This window comes from Elephantulus edwardii, unplaced genomic scaffold, assembly GCF_000299155.1.
Source record: "Elephantulus edwardii isolate Elephantulus edwardi_28Jun2011 unplaced genomic scaffold, EleEdw1.0 scaffold00152, whole genome shotgun sequence".
In the NCBI taxonomy this organism is placed as follows: domain Eukaryota; kingdom Metazoa; phylum Chordata; class Mammalia; order Macroscelidea; family Macroscelididae; genus Elephantulus; species Elephantulus edwardii.
The window spans coordinates 6,362,572-6,381,250 of record NW_006399902.1 but is presented as its reverse complement, the minus strand read 5'-3'; the positions used below and the strand labels follow the sequence as shown (position 1 = coordinate 6,381,250).

Below are 18,679 nucleotides of genomic sequence, written 5' to 3'. Positions count from 1 at the left end.
AGAATCTCAGCAAACATAGCTTGAGAGTTTATTTTATAAATCCCCATGGTTAACTACTCTTGTGTCTACCCTTATAAGTCCTTTAATACTCTTGTTTATATTGTTGCTAGTTGGAACTTGTATTATAAATAAGCTTGTTACCTTTGTTAAAGATCGCATCAGTACTGTTCAATTAATGGTTCTAAGACAACAATATCAAAATATAAGAGAGCCTGACTGCAATAATACTGTCTCCAGATTCTTGGTTCGATGATTAGAACCTTGTACTAAAAGAAGTGGAGAATGAAAGGAAAATAAAAAAAAAAATAATGTCCCCAAACCCCAAGTATTGTAAGAACCCATACCTTTGATCTGTATTGTAAAAACCTATACCTTTGATCTGTATTGTAAGAACCTATACCTTTGATCTTGTGTGAATGTTTGTGTTCCAGGAACTAGCTGACCACAAACTGAAAAAACAGTTACTGGCAAAAACCATATCTTAACTAACGTCAGCAGCAGACAACTGACCTAAAATGGAACTTCTCCTTTTCCAAAGAGCCAATGAGCTATCTCTATGCCAAAGAACCCCTAGACCTAGTATAAATTCCCTTGCTTTTTGGGGCTCGGGGTCAACTTCCCTGTCTCTTGTGTGAGATATAAGTCGTCCCGAAGCTTCGTCAATAAAAGCCTCTTGTGATTACAGCAAGTGGATCTGGTGTGAGTTGCTCGGGGTCGCACCCGGTCTGGGTAAAGCCCTAGTTTGGGGTCTTTCAATGTCTTGATGTTTTTCTTTTTGGGTCTAATCTATTTGATGTTCACTGTGCTTTTTGAATGTGGATTTCCCTGTTCTTCAAAATACCTGGGATGTTTTCTTCAAGTACTTCTAAAAATTTCTCAATAATTTCCTTGTCACTCCCATGTTCTGGAATTCCAAATCTCACTTGATTCTAATATTTTTTCTTTATTTTCTCTATGTCTCATCTCTGATTTTTCTTGTAGTCTGTTTCCAGAGAGGCTCTTATCTTCCAGTTCAAGGACTCTCTGTTCTGTGTCTTCAGTTCTACTTTTTTGTCCTATCAGTATGTTGGACACATCTGCCATCTTGGTCTTATTATTCTGGATTGCATTTTCATGGGTTGTTTTTATGTTTTTTTCCCCAATACTTTGTTGGCTGTATATTCTCTGTCTTGTGTTGATTTTTCAAATTTTTTAGTCTCTTTATGTTGTTGTTATGTGCCCTTGAGTCGCCTGCGACTCATAGTGACCCTATGTACAACGGCCCTAAAACCTGCTCTGTCCTGTGCCAATTGCACCGTCTCTGGCACACCCACCCTGATTACCCCAGTCACTGAGTCAATCCATCCCATAGAGGGTCTTCCAGTCCTGCACTGTCTCTCCACACTCCCAAGCATGGTGTTCCTCTCCAAGGACAGGTCCCTCCTTACAACATGTCCAAAGTATGTCAGACGAAGCCTCAGAATCCTTGCCTCCAAGGAGCAGCCTGGTTTAACCCTCTCGAGGTTGAATCTGTTTGTTATCTTAGCAGTCCATGGTACACTCAACAGTCCTCTCCAGCACCACAGCTCAAAGGCATCAATTTTCCTTCTATCCTCCCTCATCATTGTACAACTCTCTGAGGCATAACAAGTGATTGCAAAGACCATGGCCTGTATCAGATGTACCTTAGTCTCTAGAGTGACACCATTGCTCTTCAGTACTCTGGAGCGGTCCCTAACAGCAGACTTTCCCATCTCGATATGTTTTTTAATTTCCTGGCTGCTGGTGCCAACTGTGAAGCTAAGCAAACTGAAGCTGTTAATAATCTCAATCTCTTCACCATCCATCCTGATGCTGCCAATTGGCCCAGTGGTGAGAATCTTTGTCTTCTTGATATTGAGCCTCAATCCATATTGAAGGTTCCAGTCCTTGACTTTCTGCAGCAAGCACTTCAGGTCCTCTTCAGTTTCAGCAAGCAGGGTTGTGTCATCTGCATAAAGCTGATTGTTAATGAATCTTCCACCAATCCTGATGCCACACTTCTCCTCATACAGCCCAGCCTCCCAGGTAATCTGTTCTGCATATTGGCTTCAAGTTGAGTCATGAGCATAATTTCAGTTCCAGAATTGAAGGGTGGCTAAGAAACATGTTCTTATGGGTTCCACTATCATTAACTGAACTTCTTATACTTAAAAGTGAGGAGAAGCATGAGCAATTCCAAAAGAAATCTAGTAGAATATGATAATAACATATAAAAATCATTGGAGAAATCCTAAAAAAAACCCAACAACATTAGTTTTTTAATATTTTAGCCATTGCTTTCAAATGTGGTGAGAGGGCAATTTTATTTGGGAAGGAAAGAGACCTCGAATAAGCAAAGCACTTCTGCAAAACAAAAATTAAGTGGGAGACATGATAGGGTGGTATTAATAAGTTCAGAATTCTCTGTATAGGTATCAATTATAAAACTATCATTTTCTTCACCTGCGAAACTGGTTGCTTGACCTTGGAGTTCTTAGTGTCCTTTCTGTGATCTGTCTGTTAATCAGAAGAGGAAATGCATCTCCTAGGTTAGCTGTTATCTCTTTGAAGCTGTTTCCCCCAATCATATGTAAATTGTAACTTAATCTGCCTGTTTGCCTGGAAAGGGAGTATTTGGGTGTGAATGATTTTCTTCCAGATATAGAAATTCTTTGATTTTACTAACAAGTTTATTGTTAAGTAAATTGATGTCTCACCCTCCTATAAAAGCCCATGACCACTCCCAGACAGGGAGACAGTGTGGGAGATGACTGTCTCCAGATCTGTGTAATCAAGTGGATTTATGGATATTGCAATCCGTTTGTCCTATTGGCGATTGACTACGGAAAGAACTCCTTGTGTTCTGTAACATTTTTGGCACCCCAGGTGGGCCTCTCAGACTCACCTGGTAAGTAAAAACTTTTTATTTTTGCTTGCTAGGGGATTCTGAATCTCGCCGATAGGAGGACCCCGAGAGTAGGTTTCTCAACTATCCAAAGGTGCGCCACCAAGATCTTTTGTCTCAAGAGACCTTTGAGAAATCAACTCTGAGAATCCATGCACTGTATCTGGTAACTGCATGCTTAGTAAAAATTTTCTCTGTTTTGGCCAGCCCTGGGGAATGCACGTGTGTGTGCCTGTAACCGGTTACCTGGGAGTGGGTTGGCGCGAGCCGTCCACTCCAATCTGGTTGAGTAGGTTAGCGCAAGCTGCCCACTCCGATCTGGGTGAGTGGGTGGACGTGAATCACCCACTCCAAATCTGTATCTATTTCACAAGTTGTGCCTGTGTTGGTTTCTGTACTTTAAACAGGAACCTATAGGAATGAAAGCTGAAGCTTTCCAGACTTCGTTTTATAGGATTGGAAGCTCTGCGCTCTTCCTTCTTTTTAGCACTTTGATTGATTTGGCTTGTATCAGATCTGATTGAAGTTGCATTGTATCTGATGAGTAAAACTTGTGCTATGCTTGATAAGTAAAACTTATGCTATATCTGATGAGTAAAAGTTATATCTGATGAGTAAAACTTTGGCTGTATCTGCTAAGTGAAAGTTATATTTATTTGATAAGTAAAATTTTTACTGTATCTGATGAGTGAAAATTACATTTAATGAGTAAAGCTTGTGCTGTATCTCTTAAGTGAAAGTTGTATTTGATAAGTAGCATTATTTGCTGAGTGAAAGTTATATTTAATAAGTAAAACTTGTGCTGTATCTGCTGAACGACAGTTATATTTGATGAGTAAAACTTGTGCTGTATCTGCTGAATAAAAGTTCTATTTGATGAGTAAAACTTGGGCTGTATCTGCTAAGTTAAAGTTATATTTGATAAGTAAAATTTGTGCTGTATCTGATGAGTGAAAATTGTATTTAATTAGTAAAACTTGTGCTGTATCTACTGAGTGAAAGTTATATTTGATGAGTAAAACATGTGCTGTATCTGATGAGTGAAAATTATGTTCGATGTGTAAAACTTCTGTATCTGATAAGTGAAAGTTATATTTGATGAGTAAAATTTGCTGTCTCTGATGAGTAGAAGTTATACCTAATGAGTAAAACTTGTTCTGTATCTGATCAAAAACTGTATTATTCTATCTGATGATTGTGTATCTGTAAGGACTGCACATGTATTGACACTGTTCTTTTGTTCATTTCATTTTAGATCATTGCACAAAAGTAAGAACAAAAGTGCCATTCTGCTTAAAAAGTCTGTTAGAAAATAATTCTGTGTAATTGGCCTATTTGCTAATATTATCCTTAGCCAAAAGAATATTTTTTTACTTCAGTAAAAATTTTATCTTTTTCTGTTATTTAAGTTATTGTAAAAAGAAAACATAGACTTTGTACAGATCCTTAAATTACTCAGCAAGTGATATTTCACCAAAGGTCAAGAAAATTGAGTAAAATCTGTATACATTTTTGGCCTTTATATATTATAAAAATGAGAATGTGGAGGGCATTTGCTAAATGAGGGGAAGATAAAAGAAAATATAGATTTTCAGATAGTGCCGAAATCAAGCCAGTGAGGTTTTTTAATATTCCAGTGACACTTAATAGTAAAAAAAACCTAGAGTAAGTGTCACTCCAGAATGTACTGAGGAAAAGCTGCTTAGGTAATTTTATTTCACCTCATATTCTTTTGGCCAGGGCTACTCAGAACAAGGCCAAACAATATCTCCTTGGGTAGTTATCCAGAGACTCTAAGAAAAAGAAAAATTTCAGACTCTTCTATGAAGGTAATTATTACAACAACAGATATAATAATCACTATTTTCTTTGCTAAATGAGCGGATTCAACTTTTCTTAATCCAGCTTCTGGCTGGTGAAGAGAAGAGTTGGATAGTAGCAGCTTGCCTTCATGGAGATTCTTTGAAAACAATTGCTTCACTAGGCTAATTCGTATCCAGATGGCAGAAGCCTAAGGCAGAGGGAACATAAAAGTATAGTCTCTAAGGCCAAGAAGAAGAAAAAGGAAACTCCAAAACTGAAGATGACCGAAGATATCCTGCAGCAACCAAAATGGAAATCTTTTCCTGTTTTTGAAAGGCCGCTTCAAGCTTTCTGTAAGTACGTGGATCTTGGCTCAGAAAACTCTGGTAGAGTCTGAATGTTTAACCTGACTTTTGTTTCCCAGAGCATCCCTGACATTAGGAGGAGACTACAAAAGATGGACTGAGCCATTGGCACAAACTCAACTCAGCATTGTCAACATGACAGCTGAGAATGTGAGACACCTCCAAATAATGCTGTCTTTAAAAATACACCCTGGGCATACTCCAGAGGACCCACCAGACTCCCTCAGCCCCTTGAACTCAAGAATGGATATTCTCACCCCAGTCGTCCAGTGAAAGAGACTGATAGAATATGAGACAATATGATGGGGAGTCCTGAGCTCCCACCAGGCGGCATCTTGGGCAGCAGGTTAACTATGATGAGGAGAGCGGCCCAGCAGGAGCGACTGCTCCCAGGACAGGATGCCTGGACTGGGTGCAGAGTCAAGGCCCTGGAAAGACTCGGGCCAGGGATGAGCTTCCACCTCCTTCCAAAAGCATATGGGGCTAGAGTCTGAAGCCAGAAGGAAACTGGTCACCAGGGTATGTGAGGATGATGAAAAAGCAGAACTGAGTCAGGCTTATTATAAACTGTGAGCACTGGATCTTCACGGGGCCAGGCTTTCCACATTATCGAAGCCAGCTCATATAAGCTGTTATATGTAAGGACCACAGGAGGGAGGCCTTGGAAACTGTTGTTTTAAGTGGCTGCAGGAGCCTAGGCTTTGCAAACTGTTGAGTTCTGGTCCTGCAGGAAGCCAGCTGCTGCAAACTGTGAAGCATTGGACCCACAGGAAGCCAGACTCTTTCAACTGTGAAATACCAGATACCTCCAGACTGTCTTTGGAAATATCACTGAAGGTAAGATGATCGGGACTCAAGAAAAACCCCCAAGAGGAAAAAGGAGACCAGATAGAGACAAGGGGGAATATTTATTACAAAAAGCAAGGACACTAGAAGAAGGCCTATCCAAAGTTCTGAGGAGGGCTCTCTTTAGAACCGCCTTCCAGAGGGAAGGATGACAATTTGCTGATTTATCTGAAAAGAACCAAAAAGGCCAGAATGGGAGAAAGTTCAATCTAGTTTGTCGGTGACTTCTGTCATCCTGTTGCCTTCCTGAAGCACACACTGAAGACCCCAGGCAACAGGGACTGTGCGAGGTCTCAGAAAGACCTAAAAATTAGTTCTTCTTGAAGCTCTGCTCGAATGCTTCAATGAAAAACTACAAGTCTTTCGTAGGCCATGCTTGGCAAGTTCATAAGAAATAATCTGAAGAAATAGAGATCAAGTTTAAGTTATTGAGAGCCTTCAGAGTAACAATAGGAATAAAGCTGACAACCGAGCCCGTCAGAAAACCCATCTCTAGTATAGTCAGGAGTTGCTTAGGCCTTGCTTTGAATTAAAGTAGCACCAGAAGTAGGCTTAAATTAAGCCCATCAAATTGTGTGTGAGAAACTTTATCTAAGCCACCTTCCTCCATCTCCTCTAGTAACTCACAAGTTTGTTCTTTCTAGGTTTGCTCCCTTTCCTATAGGTAACCTGAACACTGAGGTTTGTTCCAGACCCTGAGCCTTGTTCCAGAGATAGACTGCCAGCTAAGGAAGCAAAGTTCAACCAGCCACTTCCGTTGGACTCAAGTCACAAATAATCACTCCCCCTTAAGTTTCTTTGTTTTATGTTTACAAACAGTTGATAGAGAACATCTCATGTAACTTAAAATTAGTAGAGCAGAACTTGAACACATAGAAAAGTTCAATAGCTAAAAATTAGTAAATTTAAAACAGTGCATCAGCATAGTTGTATAGTAACTAATGCTGTTCCTGCGTATTAGAATGTCACTAAAGTATTACTGATTTGTTAAATCATGTGAGGTTGGGAAAACAAACATCAGCCTTTGCTTCCTGATGTTTGTGTTCTAATTTGTGTCTGCATTCCCTGTTTCCTAAAAATCTTGCAGTCCAGAGATCAGAGAATATTATCTAACTGAAAAAGAAGGTATGCAGCTTGAACTCAAGACCACCAATGAAGAGTGAAAGTGGGTTCACCTTCCCCTCCATCTCAACGCCCCAGTTCAGCATGAAGCAGCCAGAGAATGCACCCTATTACCAAATGGGGAACCCATAAATAACTCCCCTAAGAATCAACCCAGATGTTTGTCTTACAGATACAAGATTTACATCAAAAGAGGGGGGAATGATGGGGTGGCATGTTTGTCTTATAGATATAAAAAGAGGGGGGAACGATAGGGTGGTATTAATAAGTTCAGAATTCTCTATGCAGGTGTCACTTACAAAACTATAGCTTTCTCCAGTGTGTGAGACTGGTTGCTTGACCTTGGAGTTCTTGGTGTCCTTTCTGTGATCTGTCTGTTAATCAGAAGAGGAAATGCATCTCCTAGGTTAGCTGTTATCTCTTTGAAGCTGTTTCCCCCAATCATATGTAAATTGTAACTTAATCTGCCTGTTTGCCTGGAAAGGGAGTATCTGGGTGTGAATGATTTTCTTTCAGATATAGAAATTCTTTGATTTTACTAACAAAAGTTTATTGTTAAGAAAGTTGGTGTCTCACCCTCCTATAACAGTCTTGGAGGTGACTCACTGTCTCCCAGATCTGTGTAATAAAGTAAAGACTACGGAAAGAAACCCTTGTGCTCTGTAACAGACATAGTGTATCCTGATCTCAAAACCTACTACACAGCTGTAATAACCAAAGCAACATGGTACTGGTACAATGACAGACCAATGGAAAAGAATTGAGAACTCAGAAATTAACCCTACCTACCTGTTGAAATGATATTTGACAAGTAAACCAAATCTATTGAATGGGGAAACAACAACTTCATCAGTAAATAGTGCTAGAAAACTAGATCTACGTGCACAAAGCTGAAGTAGGATACACGTCTCACACCATACTAAAAAAATCAAGTGACTTTACCTAGTATAGCCCAAAACCATAAAGATCATAAGAGAAAAAATGGAACAAAACATTGAAGGCCTAGCCTATAGTATTAAGAGGCTGGCAAATATAGCCAGTAATACACAACCATAAGAGGATAACACTGATAAATGATACTTTCTAAAGATTAAATCCTTGTGTGCATCACAAACTTTTCTCTATTTAAAAGAAAACCCACTGATCAGGAAAAAGCATTTGGCAATGCCATCTTACACAAGGGTCTCATAACAAATTTACAGAATACTTTACAGCTTCCACAAGAAAAAGACTGATTATCCAATCATAAAAGCACAAAAAACATGGGAAGTCTGAGCTGTGGCGTTGGAAAAGCCAAGAGAACAAATAAATGTTTTAGAGAAGGTGCAGCCAGAGTACTCTTTCGAGGCAAGAATGATGAGGCTTCGCCTCACTTACCTTGGACATGTTGCTGGGAGGGGCTATTTCTTGGAAAGGGACATGATTCTGGGAAGGATGGAGGGTTGTTGAAGGAGAGGAAGATCTTGAACCAGCTGGATTGACAGGGTGACTGCCATAATGGGCTTTTGTTTATCAGGAAGTGTGGGGATATCATGATAGAACAAGGTTTAGATCTTTTGTTCATACTGAGTCATACTTGACTGACCCCACCTAACAACAACAACAATCAGCTTTTGATTAGCCATGACATTTGATATAGATAATCCAAAACAAAATCTAAAAGTACTTGTATTTTACTTACCATCAAATTTACCATCTGATTTATTTATGCAACAAATATGTGAGGGCCTTGCTTTATGCAAAATACTATGCTTGAAGCCCTGGAGGTATTAAGAATCAGGGGAAATCAGGCAATATATATTATGTAGTGCTACATAACAGCATACACCAAAGCTTAATGACTTGAAGCAATAGTGATTATTTACTCACAATTCTATAATTTAGGCAGAGATTGATGGGTACTGTTCAGTTCTGCTTCACACATCTTGAGCTGCGGTGACTAAGGCTGGAATATCCAAAGAGGTTTCACATACTTTTTTGGCTCCTTACCTGAGTTAACTAGAGCTGGGAGCTGACTACTTTTAATGCATAGTGACTTATTCAGGGACTTTCCTCACAAAGCTCCTTTTCCCATCATAGTTATGTCTCAAGACTCCACATAAACAAATGGAAGTGCCATTAAAGCCAGTGCCTAAAACTGGCACTGTCAGTTCTTATGCATTGTAGTTAAAAGGTCATAAATCTAATTTGGATTTAATGGGCTGGACGTAATTGTTTGTGGTTGTCCTTACAGATGTTGTTTTGTTATGTGCCATCGAGTTGCTTGCGACTCATAGGGACCCTATGTACAAGAGCTCTAAACGCTGGTCTATCCTGTGCCAACCTAGCCATCTCAAATGCACTCATTCCCACCACTCCAGTCACAAAATCAATCCATCTCATTGAAGATCTTCCTTTCCTTCGCCGCCCCTCCACTCTGCCAAACATGATGTCCCTCTCCAAGGACCTCCTTGCAACATGCCCAAAGTATGTCAGACGAAGCTTCAGAATCCTTGACTCCAAGGAGCACTCTGGCTTCACCCTCTCCAAGGACAAACCTGTTTGTTCTCCTAGCAGTCCATGGTATATTCAACACTCTATTCCAGCACCACAGCTCAAAGGCATCAATTCTCTTTCTATCATCCCTATTCAGATAGACAAATAATTATGGTACTAGATAGAAGCTGGAAGAGATCAATCTAGTAGTAACTGACTAGAAGAGAGCTATATTTGTTCACATTCCAAAGAAAAGTGACCCAACAGACTGTGGAAATTATCGAACAATATCATGGATATCACATGCAAGCAAGATTCTGATGAAGATTATATAAAAACGTCTGGAACAACACATCAACAGAGAAGTTCCAGAAGTCCAGGCTGAGTACTAGGGATATTGTCGCTAATGTTAGATGGATCTTGGCTGAAAGCCAGGAGTACCAGAGGAATGTGTATCTGTGTTTCATTAATTATGCAAAGGCGTTTGACTGAAAGGAAAATTTTTTAAAAAAACAATGTCCCCAAAACCAAGTATTGTAAGAACCCATACCTTTGATCTGTATTGTAAGAACCTATACTTTTTCTCTGTATTGTAAGAACCTATACCTTTGATCTTGTGTGAATGTTTGTGTTCCAGAAACTAGCTGACCACAAACTGAAAAAAACAATTACTGGCAAAAATCATATTTTAACTAACGTCAGCAGCAGGTAACTGACCTAAAATTGAACTTCTCCTTTTCCAACGAGCCAATGAGCTAATTCCACGCCAAAGAACCCCTAGACCTTGTATAAATTCCTTTGCTTTTTGGGGCTCGGGGTCGACTTCCCTGTCTCCTGTGTGAGATACAAGTCGTCCTGAAGCTTTGTCAATAAAGCCTCTTGTGATTGCAGCGAGTGGATCTGGTGTGAGTTGCTTGGGGTCACACCCGGTCTGGGAAAACCCTAGTTTGGGGTCTTTCATGACTATGGATCACAACAAACTATAGCTGACTCTGAGAAGAATGGGAATCCTAGAACACTTGATCATGCTAATGTGAAACCTATACTGGGACCAGGAGGAGACAGTGGTCATAACAGAGCAAGGAAACACCACATGGTTCAAAATTGGGAAGGGTGTATGCCAGGGATGTGTCCTATCTCCATACCTTTTCTAAGTAATAGATAGATAACACCAGGGAAGAGTATATTCCTTAGAATTGTCAACCACACAACATCACAAGAAGTAAAGCACAGGGGTAAAGCATAGAAGCCAGGCAGGCTAAGAAAGGACAAACAGAAATGAGAAGCAAATGGAGGAAGTAGAAAGAATGTGGTTACATTGTGGGGATTGAAATCATTGTCACAAAAGAAAATTTGGATGAATTATTGAATAGTGAACCAATTTGCTCTGTAAACATTCACTCAAACCATAAATAATAAGTTTTAAAAAGTTAAAATTTACTAAACGTAATAGCATGTTCAACTAAACTCTATTCAAATTTCCTAACCATAAATAGAATATATTGAGGAAGTGAGGCCTTTCATAATACATATGTGAGTCTAGATGTGTATGTCAGGTTCAGAACACAGTCAGGGATTTTCGAGTGAGTCTGGGTCTTGAAAGGGGTCGGATACTTGGAGTAAGGCTCACCAGTCTCTTTCACTGCATTTCTGTCTCTCTGCTCTGCTTGACACTGTGAAAAGCCAGGGACTGAGAATTCTCAATGATACTGGCATCAAACAGGCAGAAAGATATCAATATTCATATTCATAAGGGTATAAACGAAACCATACTAGATCTAAAATTATTATTTCATATTGTTTTAAAACTTATCTGCAAAGACAGAAACAAGGAGACTTCCCCAACATTAAGCAATTAAATAAATTTTTATTCATAAGTGAAATGTAAGTTTACATCACATCACATCACATCACATTACATTAAAGCTAGTGAGAAAAAAAAAAAGACTTACCTTCACATCCCTGTGAATGATGTTATTATCATGACAATAGCGGAGTGCTTCCAGTATCTGTCTCATGTAATGACTGTAGGGGGGAAAAAAAATCCCAAACTGTAAAGACAAAAAGTTCATTTTACAATATCCCTAGTTTGTAATTCTCACTTCGATATTTTTGGACGCTCTGCATTTGAGTAGACAGGATTGATGGGAAAAATTTGACAAAAATGGATTTAAAATGCAGTGATGATATATGTATCAAGATATTCTAAGAAACTTCAGTTAAAAAAACTGTATTAAGAATGTCATACATAAAACAGCCCTGCAAATGAAAAATTCAAGCTTAAAGCATTAACTTTGAAATAATTCTTCTACATTAATTTGCTGTTATTGTTGTTCTATACCTTGGAGTATGAATTGATCTACAGCTGACCTTCCAGTGAGTTTTCAGAAGCAGTAAACTTCCTCATCTTTGACTTGCCATGTGATTTAGTTTTCAGCCCCTCATAATTTGCTGGAGGGTCAGCTATGAGTTGATTTCTACTTGTTGGCCCACAACAGAAACAACAAATTCGCAATGTCCTTCTTCCGTTCCTATTTTTCCTTTCCAATCAGCCATGCTGCACGTAGGCTTAAGATAATTTGTACAGTACTTACTGAATTTTGTGTTTCAAGAGAATTTATTTTTCAAACTTTAAAATAAAATGTTGTTGTTATGTGCCGTCGAGTCGCTTGCAACTCATAGCGACCCTATGTACAACAGCCCTAAACTCTACTCTGTCCTGTGCCAATTGCACTGTCTCCAATACACACATCCCGATTATCCCAGTCATTGAATCAATCCATCTCATAGAGGGCCTTTCCCTCCTGCACTGTCCCTCCACCCTACCAAGCATGATGTCCTTCTCCAAGGACATCCCTCCTTACAACATATCCAAAGTATGTTAGATGGAGCCTCAGAATCCTTGCCTCCAAAAAGCCGCCCACTTTAACCCTCTCCAGGATGAATCTGTTTGTTTTCCTAGCACTCTATGGAACCCTCAATACTCTTCTCCAGCACCACAGCTTAAAGGCATCAATTCTCCTTCTATCCTCCTTGGTCATTGTCCAACTCTCTGATGCATAACAAGTGATAGCAAAGACCATGGCCCTTATTAGATGCACCTTAGTGTTCAGAGAGACAACATTGCTCTTCAGTACTTTGGAGAGGACCCTAACAACAGATTTTTCCCATCACAATACGTCTTTTAATTTCCTGGCTACTAGTGCCAAGAGTGTTGACTGTGGAGCCAAGCAAACTAAAGCTGTTAACAATCTCAATCTCTTCACCATCCATCCTGATGCTGCCAATTGGTCCAGTAGTGAGAATCTTTTCTTGACATTGAGCCTCAATCTATATTGAAGGCTGCAGTCCTTGACCCCTCTGTAGCAAGTGCATGAGGTCCTCCTCACTTTCAGCAAGCAGGATTGTGTCATCTGCATAACGCAGATTGTTGATAGATCTTCCACCAATCTTGACCCCACATTTCTCCCCATAGAGCCCAGCCTCCCGGATAATCTGTTCTGCATACAGGTTGAAAGGGTATGGAGACAGGACACATCCCTGGCAGACACCCTTCCCAATTTTGAACCATGCAGTGTTTCCTGGCTCTGTTCTGATGACTGCCTCTTGGTCCAAGTATAGGTTTCTTATTAGCACGATTAAATGTTTTGGGATTCCCATTCTTCTCAGCGTCAGCCACAGTTTGTTATGATACACACAGTCAAACACCTTTGTATAATCAATGAAACACAGGTAGACATTCTTTTGATATTCCCTGCTTTCAGCCAAGATCCACCTAACACCAGCTACAATATTCCTAGTACCACAACCCCTTCTAAACCCAGCCTGGACTTCTGGCAGTTCTCTGTTGATGTACTGTTCCAGTCGTTTTTTTAAATAATCTTCAGTGGAATCTTGCTTGCATGTGAAATCAATGATATTGTTCTATAGCTTGATTTTTAAAAATCTTTGGGACTTACAAATGACCCTATGTGTCTATGTATTTATGACTTAGGACAATCCCCAGTAAAAGTTCTTACTTTTGCTCTACAATTAAGATATTTCCATCTACTGCCCTCTTTCATAAGCTATCATCTAACCAAGCTCACTCTAATGGGCATATGCACTATTTAGCGTATTACAATGGGCTTGAAGGCTTTATCTTTTAAATGAAAAGTAGAGGAAGAAAAAAATATCCTTACTTTTTCCTGTATTTGTCAATGTCTCCTCTAAAACTGAGATGATTTCCAATTACTTTAGTTTGCAAATTTATACTTAAGGGGTTGTGGTTCTCTCTATCTCTTTGCCTGGTTCAGTGTAGCCTATAAGTATCTGTTTAAATTAGAGATTGTAATTTAGTATTTGTGGACCTTGAGTGGTTCAGGTCACGCCTTGGAAGATTTGTGATTGCCTCCTCTCCTTGCTTTGAAATAGCTAAGATATAGTAAATGAACCTGTCTTATAAAATCTATACCATGCTGCAAAGGCTAAGTTATTGTCACTGTTCACAGAATGAACTATTTTAAGATATATATTATTGAAAGAGTAACCTAAATTATCATTGTTCTCATGAAAATTCTTAAATGAAAACTCCCATAGATTGGGAGGTGGGGGGGAGAGGAAATGCAATGAAGGAACATTTTACATTTCAGTGATCAATTATTTATTTGGTCTAAATAATAAATATACATATCAGAACTTCAGGAATGTGTGTATGGGTAGACATTATTTTCTCTAGAAAGTAAGACTGATATGATATCTACATAGGAGACTGCCTATCTATCTCCTGTGGAGCAGGTGGTAGATTTGAACCATGGAACTCTGGTGGATTAGTGGTAAGAAAATTGCAGTACAATCATGAAGATATGTGGTTGGTATTCACCAGCTGCTTCGTAAGAAAAGGATGGCCAACCTCCTCCTGTGCAACTAATTGCCCAGAGGGTCAGCTATGGGTCAGTTTTGACTCAATGCTACACAACAATTACCTTTAGATTGGAAGTGGAATTCTTTACAACTAAGCCACTATAATTCCCAGTGAGTTTTGAACTGATTAAAAAAAATCAATCTTCTTATTCTGAGCTTCAATATTTTATAAAATCAACATTCAGAAAGTTTTTGTTCTTCCTGTTTCAAGCTATTGTCAAAAGACACCAATATAGTAGAAAATTCATATTGCCTCGAATTATTTTTCTTAATTTTTATTATTATTTTTATCATATATATATAGTGTTTGATGCATGTACACTGTGTTCCGAACAGTCCTTAATTTACATTATATACCATTTGTATTGTGAGGTTTTCTTTCCTCTCTTATAATGATCCCACTAATAACCACTCTTGTAAACTTTAAGACTCATCCCTTAATATCCCCTTTTTAAGTAGCCAAATGCTCTGCCTCAAATTTTTAAACAAATAAATACAAGCAATTATATGAAAAAGTCTCCTTGAAGTTTCATAAAATAGCACTGGATATTTTTTGTACTGTTATGTGACATTCACTCTCCAAAACATGATGTCCCTCTCCAAGGACTGGCCCCTCCTTGCAACATGCCCAAAGTATGTCAGATGAAGCTTCAGAATCCTTGACTCTAAGGAGCAGCCCAGCTTCCCCCTCTCCAGGACAAACCTGTTTGTTCTCCTAGCAGTGCGTAGTATATTCAACACTCTTTTCTAACACCACAGCTCAAAGGCATCAATTCTCTTTCTATCATCCTTAGTCACTGTTGAACTCTATGATGCATAGCAAGCAATTGCAAAGACTATGGTCCGAATCAGGTGCACCTTAGTCTTCAGTCTGACATCGTTGCTTTTCAGTACCCTGGAGAGGTCCCTGACAGCTGACTTTCCCAATGCAATTCGTCTCTTGATTTCCTGGCTGCTGATACAAAGAGTGTTCACTGTGGAGCCAAGCAAACTAAAGTTGTAAACTATCTCAATCTCTTCACCATCCAAAACCGTGCTGCCAATTGTCCCAATGGTGAGAATCTTTGTTTTCTTGATATTGGGGATTAATCTGTATTGAAGGCTGCAGTCATTGATGCTCTGCAGCAAGCCCTTCAGGTCCTCCTCAGTTTCAGCAAGCAGGGTTGTGTCATCTACATAAGGCAGGTTGTTGATGAATCTTCCACCAATACTGATGTCACATTCCTCCTTGCACAGCCCAGTGTCCCAGATAATCTGTTTTGCATACAGATTGAAAAGGTTTGGAGATAGAATACATCCCTGGCAGCCCCCCTTTCCAATTTTGAGCTATGTAGTGTCTCCTTGCTCTGTTCTGACGACTGCCTCTTGGTCCAAGTATAGATTTCACATAAACACAATCAGATGTTCTGGGATTCCCATTCTTCTCAGAGTCAGCCACAGTTTGTTATGATCCACACAATCCAAAGCCTTTGCATGGTCAATGAAGCAAAGATGGACATTCCTATCATACTCTTTGCTTTCTGCCAAGATCCATCTAACATTAGCTATAATATCCCTAGTACCATTACCTCTTCTAAAACCAGCCTGCACATCTGGCACTCTGTTGACATGTTGCTCCAGTCATTTTTGGATCATTTTTAGCAGAATCTTGCTTGTATGTGATATTAATGATATTGCCTGAGAATTTCTGCACTCTGTTGGGTCATCTTTCTTTGGAATGGGAGTAAACCTCTTCCAGTCAGTTGGCCAGCTGAATGTCCTCCAGATTTCTTGGCACAACTTAGTGAGCACATCCAGAGCAGCGTCTTTTTGTTGAAATATGTCAATTGGTATGCCATCAACTCCTAGAGTCTTGTTCTTCGCCGTTTCTTTCATAGAACCTTGAACTTCCTCCTTCGTCACCACAGGCTCTTGCTCATACATTATTTCAAGAAATTCTTCTGTGTCAGCCAGTTCCTTCTGGTACAGTGACTCTGTATACTCCTTCCATCTTCTTTTAATGCTTCTTGGATCATTTAACACTCTACCCAAAGAATCCTTAAGTACCACAACTAGTGGAGTAAATTAATAAATTATTAACTGCAAGAGTGAAAAAAAATTTTTAAATTTCAATTGTGATGAGAGTGTAAAACAGTACAAAATAGTGTCAGGCCCAGACCAAAGTCAATGGGAAGAATGAAGGATGCAAAGAATATCAACATGTCAACAAAAGGAGTGAACAGCCTCACCTATCTGGTTAAACCACAATGGAATATCCCTTCCTTCCCTCCCTAAAGACTCTACTATGAAAATATGCCCCAACCCACCTTAGAGCTTGGTCTTCCCTTGGTCTGTCTATCTCTCCAGACCAAGGAATCCGGCCAGGAAGCCCCTTAATAAAGGTGCTTTAAGTTTTCTCCCTTTTTCTCTGGGCCCTTTTTTGAGTCCTTGGCCTTACATTGGGTGCAAAGACACATAACATCTGGTGAAAGAAACCTGGGAGAGGAGTTGAAGCATGTTGCTCTCTTTTGAGGCTGCTCTCTTTTGAGGCGAGTGTGACACCCTTCACTCTCTCTCTTGAACTTACCAGCTTGCATGGTGTCAGGACACCGAATGGTAATGTAACATCCCATTTCTCTCCTCTTCTCCTGTTCTGTGTACATGTCTGCTGACTGAATGCTTTGAGTTCTTTTGAAGAGGCTTCACAGCTGACACTACTCTGAAGCCATTAAGTTTGACTGGGTCCCCAACTGTGTTTCTGTGGTGTTGTCATACAGCTTAATGGTGATTTTGGGGATCCTCTAGGGACTCCAACCAGGCCTGGGTTTGATACAGGCACGTCTATTGCTAAGACATACTTTTACCCAGCGAGAGGCACAACTGAAGGATGCCTACATGGACTGAGGGGACAGACCCTCTGTTGTCTATTTCAACCCATTTTGTGTTTATGTCCGGTCATTAGTAGTGTCTACTTCCCCTGAACTCCTCATTCTTCCTGTCCACTGCTACCTCTATTCTGGAATAGTCCTTGCTGGGAGATATCTGGTGCCTCCTCCCATCAAGAACTCTCTGCCATTATTATGCTTCTGACTTCTGCCTTCTGCCCTCATTATTCTTCTCCACTTTCAGACTCTTTTTCTGACTTCTCCCTCCCCCTCAGAAAGGCCCATTTTCTCATAAAATTTCCCAGGTGCTCTTCAGAACAGTCTCCAGGTATTTTGCCTCCAGACATTTTGGACTCCCTTGAGATTGAAGTCAGTTCATACTGGATTCCTGTCTGTGCATCCACAAAAATCGCAGATCTGCATCAGGGTACTGATCGTGATAAGGGATGCCCATGCCATCTTTAGCCTTTCCAAGAATCTCAGGCTTCTGACTTTCAAATGATGCTCTGAAATCTCAGCTGCCCTCATCCATGGGCCTGAAATCCATGGGTAGCCAAATGTCTAGGCTCCCAAGGGACAGTCCTTTGGGCTGCCTCCTCTTGAGTCTTTCAAACCTGGGCCTGGCAGATGATCTCCACCCCAAGAGACTAATCTTTTACTATAAATGAGCACTGCGACAATACCAGCTAGATAACAATTCTCGATGGCCTAGAAATGGAACTTTTGATTTCACTAACATTCAATATCTTGACAATTTCTGCCAACAGATTCAGAGATGGTCAGAAATCCCATTTACGCTTTCTTTTACTTTTGCTCCCATCTGTCTCTCTGTAAAGTCTGCCAACCTGTGCTGATTATCTTAGCCCACTGTAAAGTAGCTTTTAGTATTTGCTTTTATTTCTTTACTTTGATGCTTTTTCCAATTGGCCTATCTTTGAAAAATATTGTTGTTCATGATTTAAAAAGTGTAGCGTTGTGTGTGTGTGTGTATGTATCTATATTTTTTAAATCTTATCAACTTTGCCAAGTGAAACCAAGCCATACTATTTTTGAGCCAATTAAGAAAATTGCAGTTATTAAAATGTAGCATTTTGGGGTGGTGAACATACATGAAATAACTTCGTATAACTAGATTACTGGAAAAAAAACCCCACAAACCACCTTGAGAATAAAGTTGAAAGTTTTAGCATGGTATTAGATTCAAGAGGGAAAACAAAATAACTGGTAATAAGTTTTGTATATTTTTTGTTTAAGAGTAAAATGAGAGTAGCTTTGTTGTTATTTTTTTTTTGAGAATGTGGTATTTTGTTATTTTTTTTAAATTTTTTTTCTATAATTATATTTTATTAATTTTCATAAACATTTACAGAGATTTTGGGTTTCCATTCATTCATTGT

The 18,679-nt window shown here is 39.5% G+C and overlaps 1 protein-coding gene across 3 annotated transcripts in view; it reads right to left on the bottom strand.

The window, feature by feature from the left end:
* CASK (calcium/calmodulin-dependent serine protein kinase (MAGUK family)) overlaps positions 1–18,679 on the bottom strand; it is a 428,386-nt gene that overhangs the window by 312,658 nt on the left and 97,049 nt on the right. For all 3 annotated transcript variants that reach the window (XM_006894975.1, XM_006894973.1, XM_006894974.1), the window contains exon 3: positions 11,469–11,541. In XM_006894975.1, the coding sequence (XP_006895037.1) occupies positions 11,469–11,541 (73 nt within the window). The remainder of the gene's footprint in view (positions 1–11,468; positions 11,542–18,679) is intronic.